Below are 20,029 nucleotides of genomic sequence, written 5' to 3'. Positions count from 1 at the left end.
GATTCAATATTAGCCTGGTCTGGTTAAGAATAGCCACGATGGGAATCCCGTTTGACCACCTTGCGTGCCAGTTGCTTACTGACTAAATTAGGGTGAATGTTCCGTTGTGTAAAACTTATCGTTATTATTTCTTTTATCAAATAACAATATTAAATTGTCCGATTTTATTATATTGATAATAGAGCTGTATTAATAACGTGAACATGAAATATAACCTAATCGAGTAATAAAATTGCAATCTATAAATACGTGGTACATATATGCAATTGCTTAATTTCCTTTTTCTCTATATATCTAATTTTTTGCATATTTTCTGTATAGAAATTGTTTTTAAGGTAAAATATTCTTGCAAAATCTATTTTGCAAAAATAATAATTCGGGGAACGCTATTATTATCAGAGAAGGTTAATGAATAAAAGTCTTGTAGAAACTCGTTCGAATGTGATCGAAGTTGATTTCAGTTGACTAATAAATAATTTATTTTTTAATTATATTTGTACCCTTAAAAAGAAATTATTTGAATGCTAATATATTTTATAATTATTATATAATCAATTCATAATAATAATAGTAGATTTATAAAATGATTAATTATTATTTACGATATTCAACTGTAGATATCCAACAAATTATAATTACTTAGTTTATAATGTTTTTATTAATTTTTTGTTACAATTTCGTTGTAAGAGTGAATACAATTATCTATTTTTGTATTACTATTTATTAGATGTTAATGAACACATACTAAACTTATATATCAATTACGTGTAAAAGTTTGTTACAAATACATTACAATTTACAAAAATAAATATAATTCTTGTATTTTATATTAGCCTTGGAATTTTTATATTTGTATAAAATAATTAACTTTGATATATTATTACAATATAGTAATTAATGGCATATGAATATACTTTAATCGTACATGTATTTAATATAAAAAAATATAGATATATTGAGTATACACTTAATAATCATAAGAGCAAACACGAAATTGTTTATAATAACTTAATTTCTATTATTTTAAGAGTAAAAACAATTTCTTACATAACACTAGAAAAATTATGGCAAAAATAAACATAAAATATTATTGTATATAAATAAACGAGTTCGATTAATTTAACGAACTGTTTTATGAACACATCAAAATATCATAAACTTTCTTAAACTTTACTTGCTGCAGTCATGATAGAAAAATTAAATAATAACTATAAAATAACTAAAATTGTGTTAAATCAAAGAAATCATTAAAAATTTCGCATTAGAGTTGTTATTGGTCTCACTCTTTGTTAGAATCTTACTGCACTATATTAAATGATAATTAATATATATAATAAATATATACATGCATATTTACAAATAAATATTTTAAATAATATTATAATTTGTTTTGAAACCCGTCATATAAATTCAATATATAGGGATATATGTGATCCATGATAGTATTAAATATATTAATATATTTAATATAAAACTTACATTGCTACTAATATACTTCTAATAAAATACGTCAAGTTATTTTTATTTCTTATACAATTAAAATTACACGATTTGTGAACTTTGTTATTACACTACACATTTCATAAATACCATTGTATTAATTCGTTTTAGAAGTGAGTACAAAGTATTTGTAGCATACTCAAAAATATTATATTTGCTTAAAGCACTCTTTGATTCAAATTGAGTGTATAAATTTCAAGTTAAAGTAATCTAAGTGTTATTTTCAAAAGCACTTCAACAATCCCTTGTTTCAGATTTCAAATTCCTATTTCAACTTAATTATAGATAATAATCCTTATGATTTGATTGATTCCACAATTTCGATTTTGATTCAACCCTTTTGTACCATTTTATTAGTACAAAAATAAGTTGATTAAGAACACATTAGGCATTACAACATACAACATTTCTTTTTGTTTTTTTTATAGTTTAATTCAAGCGGTGGTCTTTCAGATAACTGAAACTTTCTGACAATTCTTACTAACTCGTGAAAGGCTTGGTCAACATTCATTCTTAATTTTGCACTACATTCAATATATGGAATTTTCAATCGACGAGCTCTATTTTGTGCCTCTTCAACTTGAACCTATGCATGTAAAACAGTGAATATTAACATATTAATATATTAATATAATGTTCTTTATATTAGATTTTTTATATTTTATTTACTTACAACTCTATGATAATCCAAATCAGCTTTGTTGCCAACCATAAGCATAGGAAATTCTTCTCTATCCTTTACTCTAAGTATCTGCCTATGGAATTTTAATATTTCATCAAAAGATGAAAGCTCAGTTATCGAAAATACAAGTAGAAACCCTTCGCCACTTCTCATATACTGTTCTCGCATTGCACTAAACTCTTCTTGACCTGCTGTATCTAATACTAAAATTACATAAATATTACTAATTTTATTATTCAAAACATTCTACAATATATATGTAGTATTGTTTTTAATGTTTATAAACTGACCATTCTAACTTTTTCATAAAATATTCATTCTAAAATTGAATAAATAAGGAATTATACTCTTACAATAACAAACCCATGATTCATTATGGAACTGCATGAAAATTAATATAAAATAAGTTATAGAAGATATTACAATTATATTATACAAATAAATATGAAACGATAATTAATATATAGCGTCTCACTGTTATCAGTTTACTCACTATCGAGTTTCGCAGGTATATCGTCGATAACGCACTGTTTGGTATAAGAATCTTCGATTGTTGGATCATAATCGGTTACAAAATAGCTCTGAAAAATATTAGTGAAATTAGTACAAAATAATAATCAAAATCTCATTATAAATAATAATAAAAAATTATCGTGCAAGTAAATCTATCGTATATATATAAAATAATTCATTGTGACTATAAAGAATATAACTTAAAAAATTATAATTTATACAAATTTAAATATATAATATCTTAAATTATTACTTTAAAGTACGTACAAAACAATCTCTGTTGCGTATTACTATATATATATATATATATATATATATATATCAAAATAATATATTATGCGAATATTATAATATTACGTGGCTATATCAACAATCTTATCCCCAGTTATATATGACATAATCGATGATAAAAGTAGGCTTGTTCCTTTTTTTAGTATCCAGTGCAAGCGTAATTATGAAAATGTTCATAAGCGAAATATAACAGCCCAATTGTTTACCTCGACATATCAACATTATTTATGAAATATTTCCAATATAATTTATTATAATTCATTATTCCTTTATTTGAATTGATCGCGAATGACGTAGGACGTAGGACGCATGAAAACGAATCCGATTGACAAATCTAATATGCACAATGTACACAAATAAATGTCATAAATACAGGGTGTTACGGTAATTATGGTACATAGAAATTTCCGAATTTCATTTTTCCGGAAACGCAGTGTCCTATGAAAAAATTTTATTCTAAAATGTTATTTTCGACTTATTTTCATACGTAAAATAACCTCCTGTCAATTATTTGCTCTTGTCCAGACCGATATTTGTCAAATTTAAGTATAATTGGCAAATTTTTAAACTCTCTTTTCTCGAAAACGAAATGTCATATGGAAAACTTTTATTGTATATTTTCGACTTGTTTTTTCACATAGAATCGCCATTTTGTCGATGACTACTGCGACACCCTGTATATACGTCATATATACCATTTATACATACATGTACGAAAGTATCGGAAGTGTTCGAAAATTTATTTTATGAATGTATTATGTGCATTAGAACTGTAATGAGACTATTGTGGTTATAATAGTCACATTTGAAACCAATCCGAAAATGTATATAGAAGTTCCAAGGCATTTATTGCCAAGTATACACTTATCGTTGGTGAAAAATTAAAATACAGCATGGATGTAGTCTTATACATACAATTAGTGTTAAAAATTGTCTCACTAAATATTATAAATTATTAATGTATTGAGTAATTAATACTTTGGCAATATTTACGAAGTATATATTCCCAATAAGTATTAATGTAACTTTTATATACATTTTCAAATCCGTTTCAAATTTTACCAATATAATCACGATAATCGCGTCTCGTTAGTGTTGAGATTTCAATATATTTTGTATAACATATCATGCGAAGTTTCTAGGAGTGATCCGCTACTTTCGTGATCCACTGTATGTATGATAGAGTACACAAGCACAAACGATACGCACGGCTACATATACGTCTATACGTACACCCACGTACGTATTTGCTACACCTATTGGCCATAAAAAGTACTCACTTGAATGAATTGTATCGTGATCGCAGATTTTCCGACGCCACCCGCGCCAACGACGACGAGCTTATATGTCTGCGCATAGCTTTGTTTGTCACCGAGCTTCGACATTTTTCATATGATCGACGAGTTGTGGAAATTTCAGAGGAATACTGAACACATATTGAAAACGGCACAGCGAAACGTAGAAAAATACAAAATCGAGGCGCATTCACATGCAAGCACGTACTACTGCGTTCTTCTTAGTACGAGAAGAGCCCAGTATAGCGGATCCTGGACATTTCCTTACTAGTAGTGTATAGTCGAGAACTTAAACGTGACTAAACATCATAAGTCGCTCCTGCAAACGCGAATTTACTAAAAACCCGAGCTAACGAATGAAACGAGAGAGACACTAAAAAAAGTATCCCCCACCTTGTGTATTTGTACTTACACATGCATACGTTATACCATATCGTGCTATTTCGATTGATTGCGCAGTCGCTATTACAATACCGCCCTCTTATGCGCTTATGCCTACCTGATGTTGTAAAGTAAACGATTTCAAAATCACTCGGTTTTTACACGATATCGAATGCACGGTAATCTCACTGTGCTACATTGTTTCTAGGAACAGTCGACTTTTTTTCAATTGCTTAGCTCGAGATATAAGAAAAAATCTTTATCTGTAAAGAAATTAATTTGTTCTCTTGATGTAATTTATTATTATCACAACAAAATATTTACCATCTTGTATTTAAAAATTTTACTAATTATTTAATATGAATCATAATTTATAAGATTTTGAATTAATAAAAAAAAATTACGCCACCGTTGTTCAATTTAATTTCTCCTTCATCCATAAACATTTTTTCTGTTGTACGTCTTGATACTTATTTTCATATGTTCGAAAAAAAAGTAATTCATAATCAACTAAAAAGTTATAATAAACAAAAAACATAAATCAAAATTATTCAATAGTACAATAATAAATGTATAATATCAAAATAATATATAATATTTTTCAATAATTGTAACATAAAAGACATACTAAAAGATATAATATTATATTGTAAAAGCATTAATATTAAATTGTTATTGTTAATCCAATTGTCAATCAATCCAATATAGACTTATACCAAAAGTTTGATTAAACAGGAATAAATCATTAATATCGATATTTTTTACATGTGGTTTATTACTGAACTCTCTTAAATAGCATTGCTGTTTGACTTCAAGTATAGATATTTAAGCTCTGTTATTATTTAACAATGATTCAATCATACGGAACTGAATAAAATAAAATATTTCAACCTCAAATCACATTGACCGATATTATTTTATTAAGGGATTGTTTCACTTTATTTAATCATTATTTCATAGTATATCACTTTTTTCAACAGATTCTGTATTATGATAGAATTGCAGTGGTAAAAAAGGCACGGGATTTCGTTTCGAAGATAAGCGCTTTTCATATAAAATTATACTGATCTTTTTCTTTTATAAAAAAAAGACACATGCCATGGTTACTAACATATTTAAATGAAAATACCGTGATCAAAAAGGCATATCTTAAAACCTTAATAGAAATATACAATTCTGTTTATCATAGGTTATTGTTATCATAAACTTTTATTCGACGGATATATCGTCTTTCATTCACTGAATTTAATATTTCGTTACTCTGAAATAAAGCTGCTATCGGTGTATATTACGTAATAAGCGCATTATATACTCTGCAATCATAACGATAGCACAGCATGTACTTAGATCGATGGGAACCAGGGTTTGTTTAAAATTCATCCAATAATCTCATGGATCTTCATAGTGAACGATATCTATACATTGTTCGATAAAATGAAATTGTACTAAATAACAAGAGCGAACATTATTCTCAAATTTGATGGGGGTGTAACTAACTAAAGTAGAAAATTAATATAATTAAAAGTAAAATAAATTATATCCAGAAATGAATTATAATAAATGAAATGGTATACATATATATATATATATATATATATCGAAATTACCATAAACAATCGCTTAAACAATGTTGAAACTACTATGTGTATTATAGCATTTAATTATATTAACTTGTGTCTTTAATCTTAAATACAAAGGTATACACAAATGTTGGTATAAATAAAATACTTATCATATACTTGTAAAACAAGACATTGTAATTAATATAAATGTAACACGAGAAACTATAAAAATTTATATCATATATACATCGTTTTGGAAATATTTCACTATATTCAACTGTTATTATTGTGATGCTTAATTCAAAAGAAAAACTATTTCAGCGAGTGATCTCTCATTCTTTTGTCAATAATTGATGTTCACTTCAAACATTCAAAATATTCAAACATTTAAAAAACAATCGATCATAAGCGAAAGTAAATAAAAAGGTAACTGTTATCATCAAAAAATGAACACATATAAAATCAGACATTTTCTTTTTCTAATTCATAATGTTTCACAAAGCTTTCATTATACATGATATAGTGGCATAATATGTACAATCTTTCTCCTGTTTTTTTCTTTTTTTCTAATTTCTTTTTTACATAACACATAGTATTATTTGGTTATTACAGAAAATATTAATATATTTTGGTTCCAGTGTTTTCATGATTTTGAACGACGTATTTACATCTTTCAAATAATTCAATCTTTCTTTTCGTTTAAAAAAATTACATAGCTTTGAAATATTTGTTGCATTACACTGGAACATTTGAACATTGCACGTAACATGTTTTCCTTCCAGCAATATAATTATGTATGAGTGGATTTTTGCTGCAATTGTTCTAAAAACAAGAATTTCTTTTTTCTTTTCATTTAGACTTTTACTTTCATTTTACTATATTGTACTAATAATATATGAAATAAAATTGAGATAGAAAAATTTAAAACTTACTCGGATTGTATTACCTTTGCTAGAAGTATATGCAACATAATACTTTATTAGACAAATATTTTTTTTTTACTTTTAAACTTTAATTAAGGCCTCGTTATATTCGGTTCGACTACTTTTTACCACGCGCAAAAAATTATTTTTCATATTATATTTAAGTAGCATCTGTACATTTCAATAAATACTTTAAATTTATAAACAGAATATTGTGTCAAAAAGCATTTGAAATATTATAGCGTTATCTTTTTGCGTGGTACAAGTATACATTTTGCCATAATCATTCCTTATACTTTTTGTGTAACATCATTCTTCAAACATATTGTAAAAATAATAGAATGAACCAAAGGGTATGTTACAGCAAATGAAATGTAACTACCCATAATTTTTCATATATTCTTTTTAAATATTCGAAAATAATTCTTTTTTCCTTTATGCATAGGCCAAAATGCACTATTTGATTCAATCTGTGTGCCTCTCCTTTCTTAGCAAGTGAATAAAATGGTTTGTACAATTTCTGAAAAGTGATCAATCATATTACAATGCTATATAAATCTTTTGTTAAAGAAAAATCCATTCTTTAAGAAAATAAAACATTATTGTTCTTATAACAAATTTAATTATAATAAATTTGAAAAAAGTAATTTGCAAATTTTAAATCGCTTTTATAATCCGAATCTGATTTTTGCTAGCATTTTCTTAATACAGTGATAATTTAAGCAATAATGTCAATGTTAATGAGAATAATGATATAATATACACAATGAAAGACAAGCATTCAAAGAGTACCTTTTGGACTCAAATACATTGTCACAGACATTGGAGCTAAATATTACATTAGAAACTCCAAACATTATGTTCTTTCATTTCCTAAATATCTTCTTTATGCCTTGTTCTGTATAAAACTTGCTTTTATAAGTCAATAATGAATAATATTGACGAGAATGATGATGATATTAATAATAGTAGTAGTAATAGTAACAACAATAACAATAATAATAAAGATACTCTTGTATTGTTGATGACGTCGATGGTGAAGATGATAACGATGATGAAGAAGACGACACTAATAATGCTGATTATAATAGTAAATGATTTTTATGAATAAAGTAAAATTAAAGTTTGTGACGACAACGAATATCGTCGAGAATGATATTCACGCGAAAAGTGATTGCCAGTTACATATTTCCAGCGTGATTGATTCACATATTCAAAGTATCAATTTTAATTTGAATAATTGGGGAACGATAATGATGATAAAGGTGGTAGTATAAAGAGCATTTATAGAAATAAAGGCAATCATAAATTGCAATAGAAATTGGTTTAATAGATTGATGACTGATCAATCTCTTTAATATTTATAGGGATTTTTCACAAATTTCAGGATAATAATAGAATAAGATAATAAAATTACTAATCAATAATAACATAAGGCAATATGTGGAAAACCTGGCCATTATAACTGGACCTTGCTAGCATCTGATGCCATTCTCGAAATTCTTCATCAGGCTGGCTATACACATTGTTTACACTATTGATTTCTGACACATCTTCCTTTACCTCTGGTTTTTCATTACAAGTCGAAGTTAAAAACGATAATTTTGGTTGGAAGTTTCCATTCAGTCCTTCAACACATTGTGTATGTAACCTTTCTATATCCTCTGCAGTAATTTGTCTAGGTGGATACTCAGTACTATTTTGATCTTCTGTTGGTTCAGTTTCACACTCACTCCAATCTATTGAACTTGGATCTATTGGTGGTAACTTGGCCAATATTTCTTCAACCGTTAAATCTTGATATTGTTCTAGTTGATTATTTTGAACATTTGTAACCGATTTTTCTTTGTACACTACACCTGATTCTTCACACTTAGATGGTACATCGAGACAGTTTTCTGTGGGCTTTAACCGACTTTCTGGTGAGGCTTCAGAAACTGTATTTCTATGGGACAAATTATTCTGAGGACCACGAAGGAACTTTGATACTTGTTCATTGCTACTCCTCAGAATATCTTCCATGCCGGATGATTCTACACTTTGACTAGGTAGAGCACTTGAATTAATGCTAGAATTGGTGCCGCGTGCCCGTAGATCAGCCAGCAATTCTTGTGTTGTCTTTAATTTAGGATTCCTTGAGATACTAGCTAGTTTTTCCTTTACACAATCTTCTAAAACCGGTTGCTTCTTCGTAGATTTACTGCCTTTCTTTCTACCACGTTTCTTTGGCCCTGATTCATCAGGTTTAGTGGAAGACTCCGTAAAATGATCAGAGATTCTTTCTCTAAATGTGGGGCTAGGCACTTGCATATTTGAATTACCACACACATTTTCGCCATTTAGACGTTGTTTTTTAATAAAGGTTTCACTTTCGGTGATTGAAACTGAATCATGATGCTGATAATTATGTTGGTCCTTGGGATCATCTTTTCGAAGACGTTTGTTTGAACTGTGAGTTCGTGGCACTGCTTCCATCGAATGATGTTGGCTCGAAGAACCAAGCGTAGGTGGCACATCAGAACTTGTTCTATGGTTGCTGGTTACTGTAATTGACTGCTTATTTGATGACGCATTGGGAGAATGTAAATGATCGCAATTCACAGATAGAACTGGACTAAGCACCTGCAATTGGAACAATATATTAGTTCTATTATGTTCTGTGAAAATAAAAGAAAATGTTATATACAAGTAGATTAAAAGTTAATATAATAGTGAATAAACAAATTAAAATTTGATCTGATAAAAATAACAAATATAAATACTTTTAATACTTTTGAACTTAACAAATTATAAATTTCTTGTCAATCATGTTACTTTCAATGATTAATTGTTCTTTTACTCTGTTCATCTTTATTAAGTGTTGTTTATCCTTCAATATGTTCTTGTTGATTTCAAGAAACAGTTTAGATATATTACCTACTTATTGCTTATTTTGCTTATGAACTTGTAACAAAGCATTTCTGAATCTATATTTATATAAAATTATTTCTTTAATTCATTGGAAATTTAATCACATTAAAATGAAGAACATCGATAATTGAATATATTCAATTTAGAAAGATATTATAGTTACACAATACATATGTATATGTTTTATATTTAATGTATATTATGTAAATAAAAAAATGAATATTTGAATGACTTACTCTGAGTGCAAGCGTCTCTCTTAACAATGGACTTTGAGACCGCATTATACTTCTTAATGCTGGACTTTGTGGTTTAAAACATCTTAATGCAGGGCTATGTGGTTTTGCTCCATTAAGAGCAGGTGGTGCTGTGTCTGCTGGTGTAGGCTGTGGAGTAGAATGAGCAGAAGGTAAAACCATATCACGCCATCTTCGTACCAAATCCTTCGCACGCTTTGCCAAGGCATCATTGTTTGTTTTTCGTCGAAGTTCATTGATGTATTTTCCAAGTCTTGTACTCTGAAATAATTCAACAGATCATTTTTATACTTATGTAATTAACCAGAAAAGTAGTAGAAATAAGACCAAATGAACGTGATGCAATTTTATCAAATTATCATGAGATGCAATTTGTCATTCTAATATAAAACTTGTTTAATATAATATATTTGCAGCATTTTTACCTCAAGCACTTCTTTAGTGATCGTCGTCTTTTCCAGGGCCGTAATGACATCCACAACAGCTCCCATGTCGATGACCTAATGAAATTTGATAATTGTACCATTATCAAATATTGATTTTGTAAATTAAATGTATTATATTTCTATACAAATGTACCACTTATATTAAATTGCTAGAATTAATAAAATAATTATATTTTGTATATTTGAAAATATATATGCTATTCCAATTTCCTAAATATTTGGGGAAATAGATATTTACATAAATTATTAGTAAATTACATGTTTTTACATAACATATAAATAATTAATGACATTTCATTGTATTTATCTTATTAAATATTTAATACACACAACGATAAAATCATTTATTATTGGAAATAAAAATAGATGATCAACCTATATTAGCTTTACTTAAAAAGAAAATACTTTTGCATTGTTTTAAAAATTTTATTATTATTTAAAAGAATGCAAATTAATTAAAAGAATAAATTTAATACTTAAAATACTTTAATGCTTTATTAATATAAGAAAGTTTTAAAATTCTGATAAATTTACATTTGTGTTTTTAATCAATTACTACATTGTTAATAATAATTTGATAATTATATTCCTAGCAACACGTAACAAAAGATATTTCATTGCCTGATAAATTCAATCTTACAATAGTAAAATCGAACCATACTTTGATATAAAGATCAAACTACTGTAACTACAAATGCAAATAATAGTACGATTCGATCATTGATACATTTAATACGTGATATAAAACATGAACGAACGTAAAATACAAATAATCAACACGTGTCTATATACATTTCCTTAATCTATAGCGAAATGAAAGTAGACTTATGGTAATGTTAACATTTATCGTAAAAATTGTTCGAAAACGGCGATCGGACCCGAACCGCGAGATTCTCTCAATTATCCTTGAATCTTCATTCTCTACATAAAATTCTAAAAAAGATATAAATACGGTAAAAAATGATAATTTGCGAAAGTACTGCAATCGAGAGTAACTAGAGTCTAAACAGCGGGAGACAGCTAGAAAGGAAGGGAACGGTGATTTCTTTGTAAGTTCCTCTCGACTTTGGACAATTCGCTGGAGGAATGTTAAGGTTATGCTCCAGGTAGCCGAAAAACGCGTTTTACGTTGAATGTATACACTCGTGCAAAAGGAAAATTGGCTGACTGGAATCGAACGTACACAGAAGAAACGCATTACTCACTCACACGCGGAACCGCCACCACACTACACTCTCAGTGACTCTCGCGCACGCTACTGGTACAGGCACACGGCGCACGGGGGATCGAGAGTGGCCCGATAGCCGTTTGCGTGAACGGACGGACGGCGCATCGCGGATTCATTCCGCTACTTACATTGTATTCCTTATCAAGTGATTTCAACAATCTATCGGTGAGCTCGGTGCAATATCTCTGCATCGGGGGGGCACACTTAGGGCCCTCGCGGGGAGATTAGGTTAGCGCAAAATCGTCTCCACGCGTCCGAGTGTCACGAATACGAGAGCACGGGGGGGACTTGCAATGGCGACTACCGAACTGTGCTCTGCTCGCATGCCCTCCCTACCTCCCAAGTGCCTCCTAGTCGCAGCCCATGCATCGTCCCTAGCCCCACGCCGCCTCATACTGCCAGTCGAACGCTACTAGCTCCTCTCGTGGTTGGACGAGACTCCTAACCGTTACCACACCTCCCTTCTATCCCCACCACCGTACCAATAGCGCTCCAATCGGTTGCCAACTTTACGCAGCTAACTTCAAACTGCTGCTCTCGTCCACTCACGTTTAACTCTGATGCGATCGTTTAATTCTTGTATTTCAATCATGATTTTGTATCAGCGAATAAAAAGAATTTTAATATTTTAGAAAAACGTTTGACATAAAATTGAAACCAGAAATCCATACAAACCAATAATAATTTTTCTTATATTTTTACTATATTCAAATTCGAAATACTTTAAACGTTAGAAAAATTCAATTGAGTTAAAAGTGTCCTGAAAAATGCAGTAGGGTTAATTCCCTTCTTATTAATTTGTCTTCGATTTTGAATTGCTTAATTTTTCCGTCAAAATTTGATCGTATAAATAGACACTTGTATGTTTCATTCTAATTTATTATGTCTAGTAACTTTGACGTATTACCAGATTTAGAGGAAAATTTTAAATTATATAGTCACTATATTTTATGTTTCAACAAATATTTTATCAAATTTAGGATATAATTGTTGAAAATAGTTTATTATTGGCTGATTACTATAAATAAAATATAATTTTCACATCTAAAACATATACAATTTCAATAATAAAAATTGCGTTTGCTTTTAATAATCAAATTTGTAACATTGTAGAACGCTCCGAAGTTACCTACACGAATGGTGCGCATATAGTACCAATATAAAAAACATGAAGTAACTATCTAGTTCTTTATTTGCAACATAAAGAATTTACATAAAAATATGTGTATACATATACATATATATATATATATATATATATATATATATATATACAGTTATATTAGTATTTTTGCTTAGTTGTGTAAAAATATACGAACATTTAATATGATAATAATGTTAAAAATGTTGATTATTAAATGGAAGTTTATTAATTGTATCGTTCATTATGCTCATTATTTTTTGTATTAATTATCACGGTCTGTGTAATGTGTGCTTAATAGGAGAAATTTTGTGCAGATTAACAGCAACTTTCTACTATCAGAAATCAAGAATCGTCCGTTTCATTGTCGTTGCATACTATTATTCTTTATTGGAGTGGTATATGTGGTTGATAATTAATAGTTTTTCGTATGTGGTACCCATAACCTATAAGTATCAAATTATTCAGAACAATCGAATATTATTCTTATCTTTAGATGAACAGCACACCTTCATCACATTTATTACCTTCATCACATTTAAATTCACGAAAAAAATTGTTTAACAAGTACAAATATGTAAAATGCTTAATGCTGAGTTTTTGACGGAATAATCGAAAAATATTTTGTGATCTTACTTGTCGAAAGTTTCAAATTATTCGCGTATTTTCTCTCCTACGTGTTTAAAATTTTATTTTCATTTTTTGTCTAAAATTAAATTTTGGAACTGCAAGAGAAATATATATTTTGTGTTATGATAAGTACAAAGAAGTTAAGCTGTTGAATATGTGATACATCTGAGTAAATTCGGACATGCATTATCTTGATCAAGTGCATACTTATTGTATGGTAAATATATTTTATCAAAATAATTTGCAAAAGTTACACTTAATGATATAGTCTAAATAAGTGTGCAAAACTTGAAAATATAAAAATGTAATTTTGCTACTTTAGTAATTTGTTGTATCAATATACCACGAAAGTATTAATTACAGATAATTTTGTATATCCTATAAGTATGTATTTCTTGAAAACTCTAAACGAATTATTTCATAATATTTTATAGGTAATTTGAGATCTTTAATATAATACGTAACATTAGTGTTACATATTATACTTTGTTACAGAAAAAGATGATTACTCATTCAATAAATTTTTTTATAATATAAAATATCATGTTTTCATTATTTGTTTATGTATATTGGTCGTAAATAATTGTAGAATATCAATTATATTTGCCTAATATGTTTAAAAAGATATAATAAAGATGGTCGGAATTTTGAAACAAGGTTAAGTAGAACATATGTTTATCTGACTTCTTGGATATTTATGTTAAAATTATTTCGAAAACTCTGCCAGCATATGTAGTAATTTATTTTGTATATTTGTAACTATAATTATTGTATAATTAAAGAATATGATATAATGCATTGCATATTTTTATTTTTAATGATTCATGTCTCCTAAATTAATAATTCAATTGTTATAATCATTACATTTTGTAGAATATCTTTCTAAATATTCTCATCAAACTTTGACAATACTCGAAAAAGAAACTATTTCTGTAATATATCATATACATCATAAAATTAAATTCCTTTGTATGGACATATATATATATATATATACTTTAAAGAACTATTAGGATAGCCTATGTTTTAAATGCAATACACTTATAATTACTTTTAATATTATAGTACGAGTTGAAGGATATAGTGATGTAAAGATTCAATTTTACAAGAGAAAACTTACGTGATTAAATAAACATATTTCAATTAAGTGATTAAACTTATATCTTATCTGTATATTTGCTAATAAATGTACATATTTTTAAATCATTTCATTATATATGACTGTTGTTTCTAGTTACTCTAATTTGATGTTGGTAATGTTATTGGTTTAATACATTCATAAATGATAATTCATACAATGTCCTAAATTTGATCTAACTACGTCTATTTTGACAGTTTTCCAAGTGTGAATATATGCAAAATTTTACTTCTTGTTAGTACTACTAACTCCCGAATGAAGGCACCACCATGCTTAAATTAAAAATTGAAATTTCTCGATATGCAGGGCAAATTATTAAATTATTCAGGGATTAGATTAAAGTTTTAACTCTCATAAATCATCTCTGTGTCATTATTCCGATTTTCTACAGAATTAATTAATTACATGCAATGAGTGTAGTGCCTTATTTTGTACATGGTGGTGTCATCTTATGGTAAATCAATGGTACTAAGAATAAGCAAAATTTTTATATAGATGTTGTAACCAAGTCCAAGATAGAACACTACACTAATTGCATCTAATTAATACTTAGATAAAACTAATCTTAATTAATTCCTTACATTCAAAGCTTTCTTTCGAACTATCAAATGTTAAGAAATTCTTCCTGCCCAAGGACCAATAAAATTTCGACTTTTTAATTTTGCCACCTGTCGATTAAACACAAGTAATTATTATATACGGACACATCAGCCGTAAATATCTCGAGATTAAATGATGGGAATAATATACCTATTAAGATTTACCACACTCTATAAGGATACCACAAAATAAATATATTTTTTATTATCTTATATCTTATTTAAAAGAAATGGCGATGGCCTTGAAATCTTGTAGCACATTATCCCGAGAAGAAACTATTTCTTCTGTTATCCTGAGAAGCTTTATCATACAATAATAAATAAAGCAGATATTTAGATGATTGGATTTTGTTTGGTCACTTTGTATAGATCTATACCTTTTAGAATGATATGCATATAAATAAAATGTATTTCACAAATGATCTTTATTTCTACTGATTATAAGTATCTAATAATTTTACATTCGATTTTAATAAATTCTTCATAATTTATAAAATAAATTTCGTATTTCTTAATATTATAGAGTACAATATTTCCTGCTAAAAGAATATTACTCTATAACTAATTGATTTGATATAATACTTTCCATCTATTTACAAATACTTCCATAAAGTTCAAAAGGAAGAAACATTTTTCTTAAAAAAATACTCTAATTAAAATAAACATATACCATTATCAATACTTACTTTCTATCATATAGACATATATGTAAAAGGTTAAAAAGTGATTAAAATTGAGTAATTCTTATTATAATACATTTTCTAATATATTTATTTCTATATATTTCAATATATTTTCTTCTAGTAATAAAAATTTTATTTATATAATTATTAAATTCTTTTCCAAACGAAAAAATAATTCCAAAACTTTCATAAATTTTACAATTGAGCATATATCTAGTATTTTCAGATTCTTCGTTAAATCAACAATACAATAATTATACAGTAATCTTGGATAAATAAATTAAGAATTGTAAGAAAATAAAAGAAAGATTTGAAATTGAAATCCTCTTTTAGAAAGAGATTATATATTTAAGGAAATATATTGCTTGAATTTGTATTGATAAAGTGGTTACTAATAGCACAACCTTAATTAAATTCAATTAGTTTATCGGTATAAGAATTTAGAAGTATAAACCAAAACACCTCGCAATACATTATTTCCTTTATATTAAACAACTATTTTCATAAATAAAATAATTCCAATTTTTTAACAAATTTTAAGAATCTACTCCAAAGTGTTCGTAATGTATTATTTCATTAATCTTTAACACGTTGACGCCGGCGCCTGAATTCACTGTCTGCTTCGTGGGGCGGCGCTGGGTCACTACCTATTTTGCGAAATACATGTGTGACCTATCGCCGCCCCTCGGGACAGACACGTGTGACCCGCCGATGGCGCACGCCAGCGTCAACGTATTAAATGAAGCAATAGCATTACTTATAATTTGAACAATATTTTGTACACCGGTTTTAAGACATTCAAGATTCCACTTAAAGACTCATTCAGTGAGTGTCTTCATCTTATGTAAATAAATATACATATGGAGTTTAGTAGTAACAAAAAATAAATTTTTGTCAGAACGAAAATTAGATCAAACCATTGGTCAATGGTGGAGGCCTCCGACTTTCAGTTTTTTTGATTGACGAACTGTCCTGCTAGTCTCACTATCTGATGATTCAGACTCTGTGTCATTGTATCCAGGCATTGGTACACCTTCTGACTTTGTGACTTCACAAGTTTCAGCAGCGAAATTGCCTGTTATCTTTGCTTTCTCAAGTGCCCTAACTATAAATAGTACAAAAATACATTTATGGCGCAGAAAAATTTTGGAGTACAATATTATATATATTTTATAGTGTATCGAACATATTTCAATATATTTTTTAAATATAAAAGTAACATATATAAACTTTTACCTAAGCTACAATCATGACAAAATATACTTAATGGAGAATAATTGTAATACTCTTCTATTTAAACTGTATTTTGAATTTCCAAAGAGTGTTAGAATAAAATCTAATTAATTTTCTGATTAATATTTACTTTGAGACTCCAAGAGATTATTCTGGCGTTTCAAGTCATCAATATCCTGTTGATGGGAGGAATTCTTGCGTCGCATAAACTGTATATACTCAGCAGCTTTCTTCAGTATTTGTGCCCTACTTGCAACCTTTTCTCCTTGCAACGCAGGCACAGAGTCTCTAAGGCTGGAGAAACTATCCTTAATGTGATCCCGACGTTTCCGTTCCAGCGCATTATGGTGTGCCCGTTTTTCTGCCTATCAATATGTACAATGTTTTTTCATATCAAATCAAACTACATTATATATAAGTTGTACAAAAACCTTATATCTAAATTCTTGCCTTATAATCAATATCAATCTTAACCTTATTATTAAAAATAAACATGTGTGTGTATATCTTAATCTTGATTATAAAATTAAATCTATAGATCAACATACATATTAGTCGAGTATCTTCATTTTATAAGATATTCAGTGATAAATTATTTACAAGAATAAATTGATTAAATCGCACGGGAAGTGTCCATTTAACCTCAACAATATTTACATTTTATATTTTGAAAATAAAACTTATTTATATCGTTAATTAAATAAAAGATGTTGAATAAATGAATAGAATTAGAAAAAAAAGAAGGAAAATTAGAGTGGATAATGAACTTACTTGAGAATAATATTGGGTATTGTTTGAATGCCTCTGCCTAGAATCGGAATCGTCACCTTCCTAAAAAACGATCTCTTTAACAAGGTCCATTGAAAGAACAGTTTTAAGGGCTTACATCGCTCTCAATGTCGATGTCTCGATCATCGTCACTCATTTCAAATTCCTAGGCAAACAGGTAAACAAAAGATACTTTATCAAGTTTGTAACAAATATGCAAACAGTGTACATACAGTACATATATAACAAAACGCACGTAGGATTTGACAACCACTAGTCAACGACACACGTTGACACAACGAAAGTCACTAGTTCCTAGCAACTTGTCCAGGGACTTTATTTTCAACAAGCGTAGTGTTTGTTTATTTCTCAATTTCATAACAACAAAGAGGAATTATTTTCTCTCTGATAATAGATAGAAGATTTTATGGCAAAAATAACTAATAAACTATTAAAATAATTTATATTTAATAGAAGTAATAAAATGACAAAGAACTGTTACTGATTATTGAAACGTATATATATATGTTGGGTTCTCATTGGAGTTAGGGGCGGTTGACGAATCTTCACTTGAATTGTATTCTAGCTTATCTTTATTGGTATAGATGTAATTATTGCAGAAGTTTACAAGTAATAGCGGCGTAATAGCGGGATAATCGAGATGTCGATGACAATGACTTTAGGTTCCATAACGAATCCATGGTCAACGGGTTGACGAATACGATGTGATACATGATTCTGGACTTAACGTACAAGTAGAACTTATCTGAATGAACTGACCCGCAGTCCAAGTAGAACTGCCATTATATACTCCTCTCCGTACCTCTCCGGTCAATGTTTGTTTTTAAGAAGAGCTATATAATTACTCCATACCTCTGTTAGGTACATGTCCTTCCCGTGACCGTGGCTACGTTCAGTGACTCGTTATGTCACTTCGAGCCCAAGTCCACTGTCATAAATCTCGGGCTCTCATACTCGGATTAGAACATAAACCTCAGTTTTATTATTTAAATACAGCTATAATAAAAAGTCTGGACTAAAGTATTGGGGACCTTCCCAAACGTTCCAAAAGAAAGGCCCCGATGTCCTTTCATCTCCGACACGGTCATCCTGACAATCACATGTCTTCGGGTGTATCTAAAATATTGTGTTTTCTCAACATTAGACTCGATGCAACTGACATTATTTACCATTTAACTAAATGTTCCACTAAGCCAAGGATCCAGTTCAACAACAAAATCTTGATCGGATGTTTAATAATAAATAAAAGAAACAAAAATCAGTAATATTATGATTAGTATTCAAAGTGCTGGTTGCATTCTGTGGATTACTAGTCTGGTCGTAATGACATGATGGACCATTCTCGATTTTGTACCCAAATGAATCTCGTTTTTCTAGATCGCACGAGCACACAGAGCTTCGTTTCATGGTCACTGAGCTTCCTTACATTGTCGCTCCGAACACATGTGAAATCCATCACACGGTCACATTGAGCTTCCTTACACTGTCGCCCCAAAACGCATGTGAGTTGCATCACAAGGTCTCATTGAGCTTTATTACATTGTCGTCTCAAAACGAATGTGAACTCACTCCGCCAGATGTTATGGTCATAGTGCTAATGATCTTCCGAGATCGGGGTACTCATATCGTCATGAGTGCTGCCCGAGCAGCCGTGCCAGACGGACGTGTGAAACAGTGCTTCAGTGAAAGTGCGACAAGTGGGAAAACAAAGGACTAACGACAGGCCCATCGCCAAACGGTCGAGAATATAAAATGCAACAGCAAATACCAACGATAAAAATAACAAATAATGGCGAAACCTACTTCATAAATAAAACGACGGATTTAATAA

The 20,029-nt window shown here is 29.0% G+C and overlaps 3 protein-coding genes across 5 annotated transcripts; all 3 read right to left on the bottom strand.

Moving 5' to 3' along the window:
- Positions 1-1,440: 1,440 nt before the first annotated feature.
- LOC122576752 (ras-like protein 2) lies at positions 1,441-4,871 on the bottom strand. The gene is made up of 4 exons (XM_043747485.1): positions 4,267-4,871; positions 2,676-2,763; positions 2,174-2,385; positions 1,441-2,086 (listed from the first exon to the last, which is right to left on the bottom strand). Exons 1-4 carry the CDS (start codon positions 4,369-4,371, stop codon positions 1,892-1,894), a joined length of 600 nt encoding a protein of 199 aa, XP_043603420.1. The 5' UTR covers positions 4,372-4,871; the 3' UTR covers positions 1,441-1,891.
- A 546-nt stretch (positions 4,872-5,417) lies between these two features.
- Positions 5,418-12,569, bottom strand: LOC122576272 (mediator of RNA polymerase II transcription subunit 26). Of its 3 annotated transcripts, none has more exons than XM_043746322.1 (4): positions 12,114-12,569; positions 10,737-10,811; positions 10,294-10,572; positions 5,418-9,769 (listed from the first exon to the last, which is right to left on the bottom strand). In XM_043746322.1, exons 1-4 carry the CDS (start codon positions 12,174-12,176, stop codon positions 8,564-8,566), a joined length of 1,623 nt encoding a protein of 540 aa, XP_043602257.1. In that variant the 5' UTR covers positions 12,177-12,569; the 3' UTR covers positions 5,418-8,563. The 3 variants fall into 3 exon arrangements, with proteins under 3 accessions (XP_043602257.1, XP_043602259.1, XP_043602258.1); XM_043746324.1 differs by lacking the exon at positions 12,114-12,569 and adding an exon at positions 11,963-12,073; XM_043746323.1 differs by lacking the exon at positions 12,114-12,569 and adding an exon at positions 11,941-12,014.
- Positions 12,570-16,351: 3,782 nt separating this feature from the next.
- On the bottom strand, positions 16,352-18,441 carry LOC122576271 (protein max-like). The gene is made up of 4 exons (XM_043746321.1): positions 18,296-18,441; positions 18,181-18,240; positions 17,540-17,774; positions 16,352-17,281 (listed from the first exon to the last, which is right to left on the bottom strand). The coding sequence occupies exons 1-4, from the start codon at positions 18,332-18,334 to the stop codon at positions 17,100-17,102; spliced, it is 516 nt and encodes a 171-aa protein (XP_043602256.1). The 5' UTR covers positions 18,335-18,441; the 3' UTR covers positions 16,352-17,099.
- Between the last annotated feature and the right edge of the window lie 1,588 nt (positions 18,442-20,029).

This window comes from Bombus pyrosoma, linkage group LG16 (assembly GCF_014825855.1).
Source record: "Bombus pyrosoma isolate SC7728 linkage group LG16, ASM1482585v1, whole genome shotgun sequence".
In the NCBI taxonomy this organism is placed as follows: Eukaryota; Metazoa; Arthropoda; class Insecta; order Hymenoptera; family Apidae; genus Bombus; species Bombus pyrosoma.
This window is presented reverse-complemented; position numbering and strand designations above follow the sequence as displayed.

Coding starts and splice junctions, on each gene's coding strand:
- LOC122576752 (XM_043747485.1), bottom strand. CDS start 4,371: ATGTCGAAGCTCGGTGACAAACAAAGCTATGCGCAGACATATAAGCTC. Junction 2,764..4,266: donor TCACGATACAATTCATTCAA/GTGAGTACTTTT, acceptor AATATTTTTCAG/AGCTATTTTGTAACCGATTA. Junction 2,386..2,675: donor TATACCTGCGAAACTCGATA/GTGAGTAAACTG, acceptor ATGTAATTTTAG/TATTAGATACAGCAGGTCAA.
- LOC122576272 (XM_043746322.1), bottom strand. CDS start 12,176: ATGCAGAGATATTGCACCGAGCTCACCGATAGATTGTTGAAATCACTT. Junction 10,812..12,113: donor CACTTGATAAGGAATACAAT/GTAAGTAGCGGA, acceptor AAATTTCATTAG/GTCATCGACATGGGAGCTGT. Junction 9,770..10,293: donor GAGAGACGCTTGCACTCAGA/GTAAGTCATTCA, acceptor TTCCAATTGCAG/GTGCTTAGTCCAGTTCTATC.
- LOC122576271 (XM_043746321.1), bottom strand. CDS start 18,334: ATGAGTGACGATGATCGAGACATCGACATTGAGAGCGAT. Junction 17,775..18,180: donor ATACCCAATATTATTCTCAA/GTAAGTTCATTA, acceptor ACATATTGATAG/GCAGAAAAACGGGCACACCA. Junction 17,282..17,539: donor TAATCTCTTGGAGTCTCAAA/GTAAATATTAAT, acceptor TACTATTTATAG/TTAGGGCACTTGAGAAAGCA.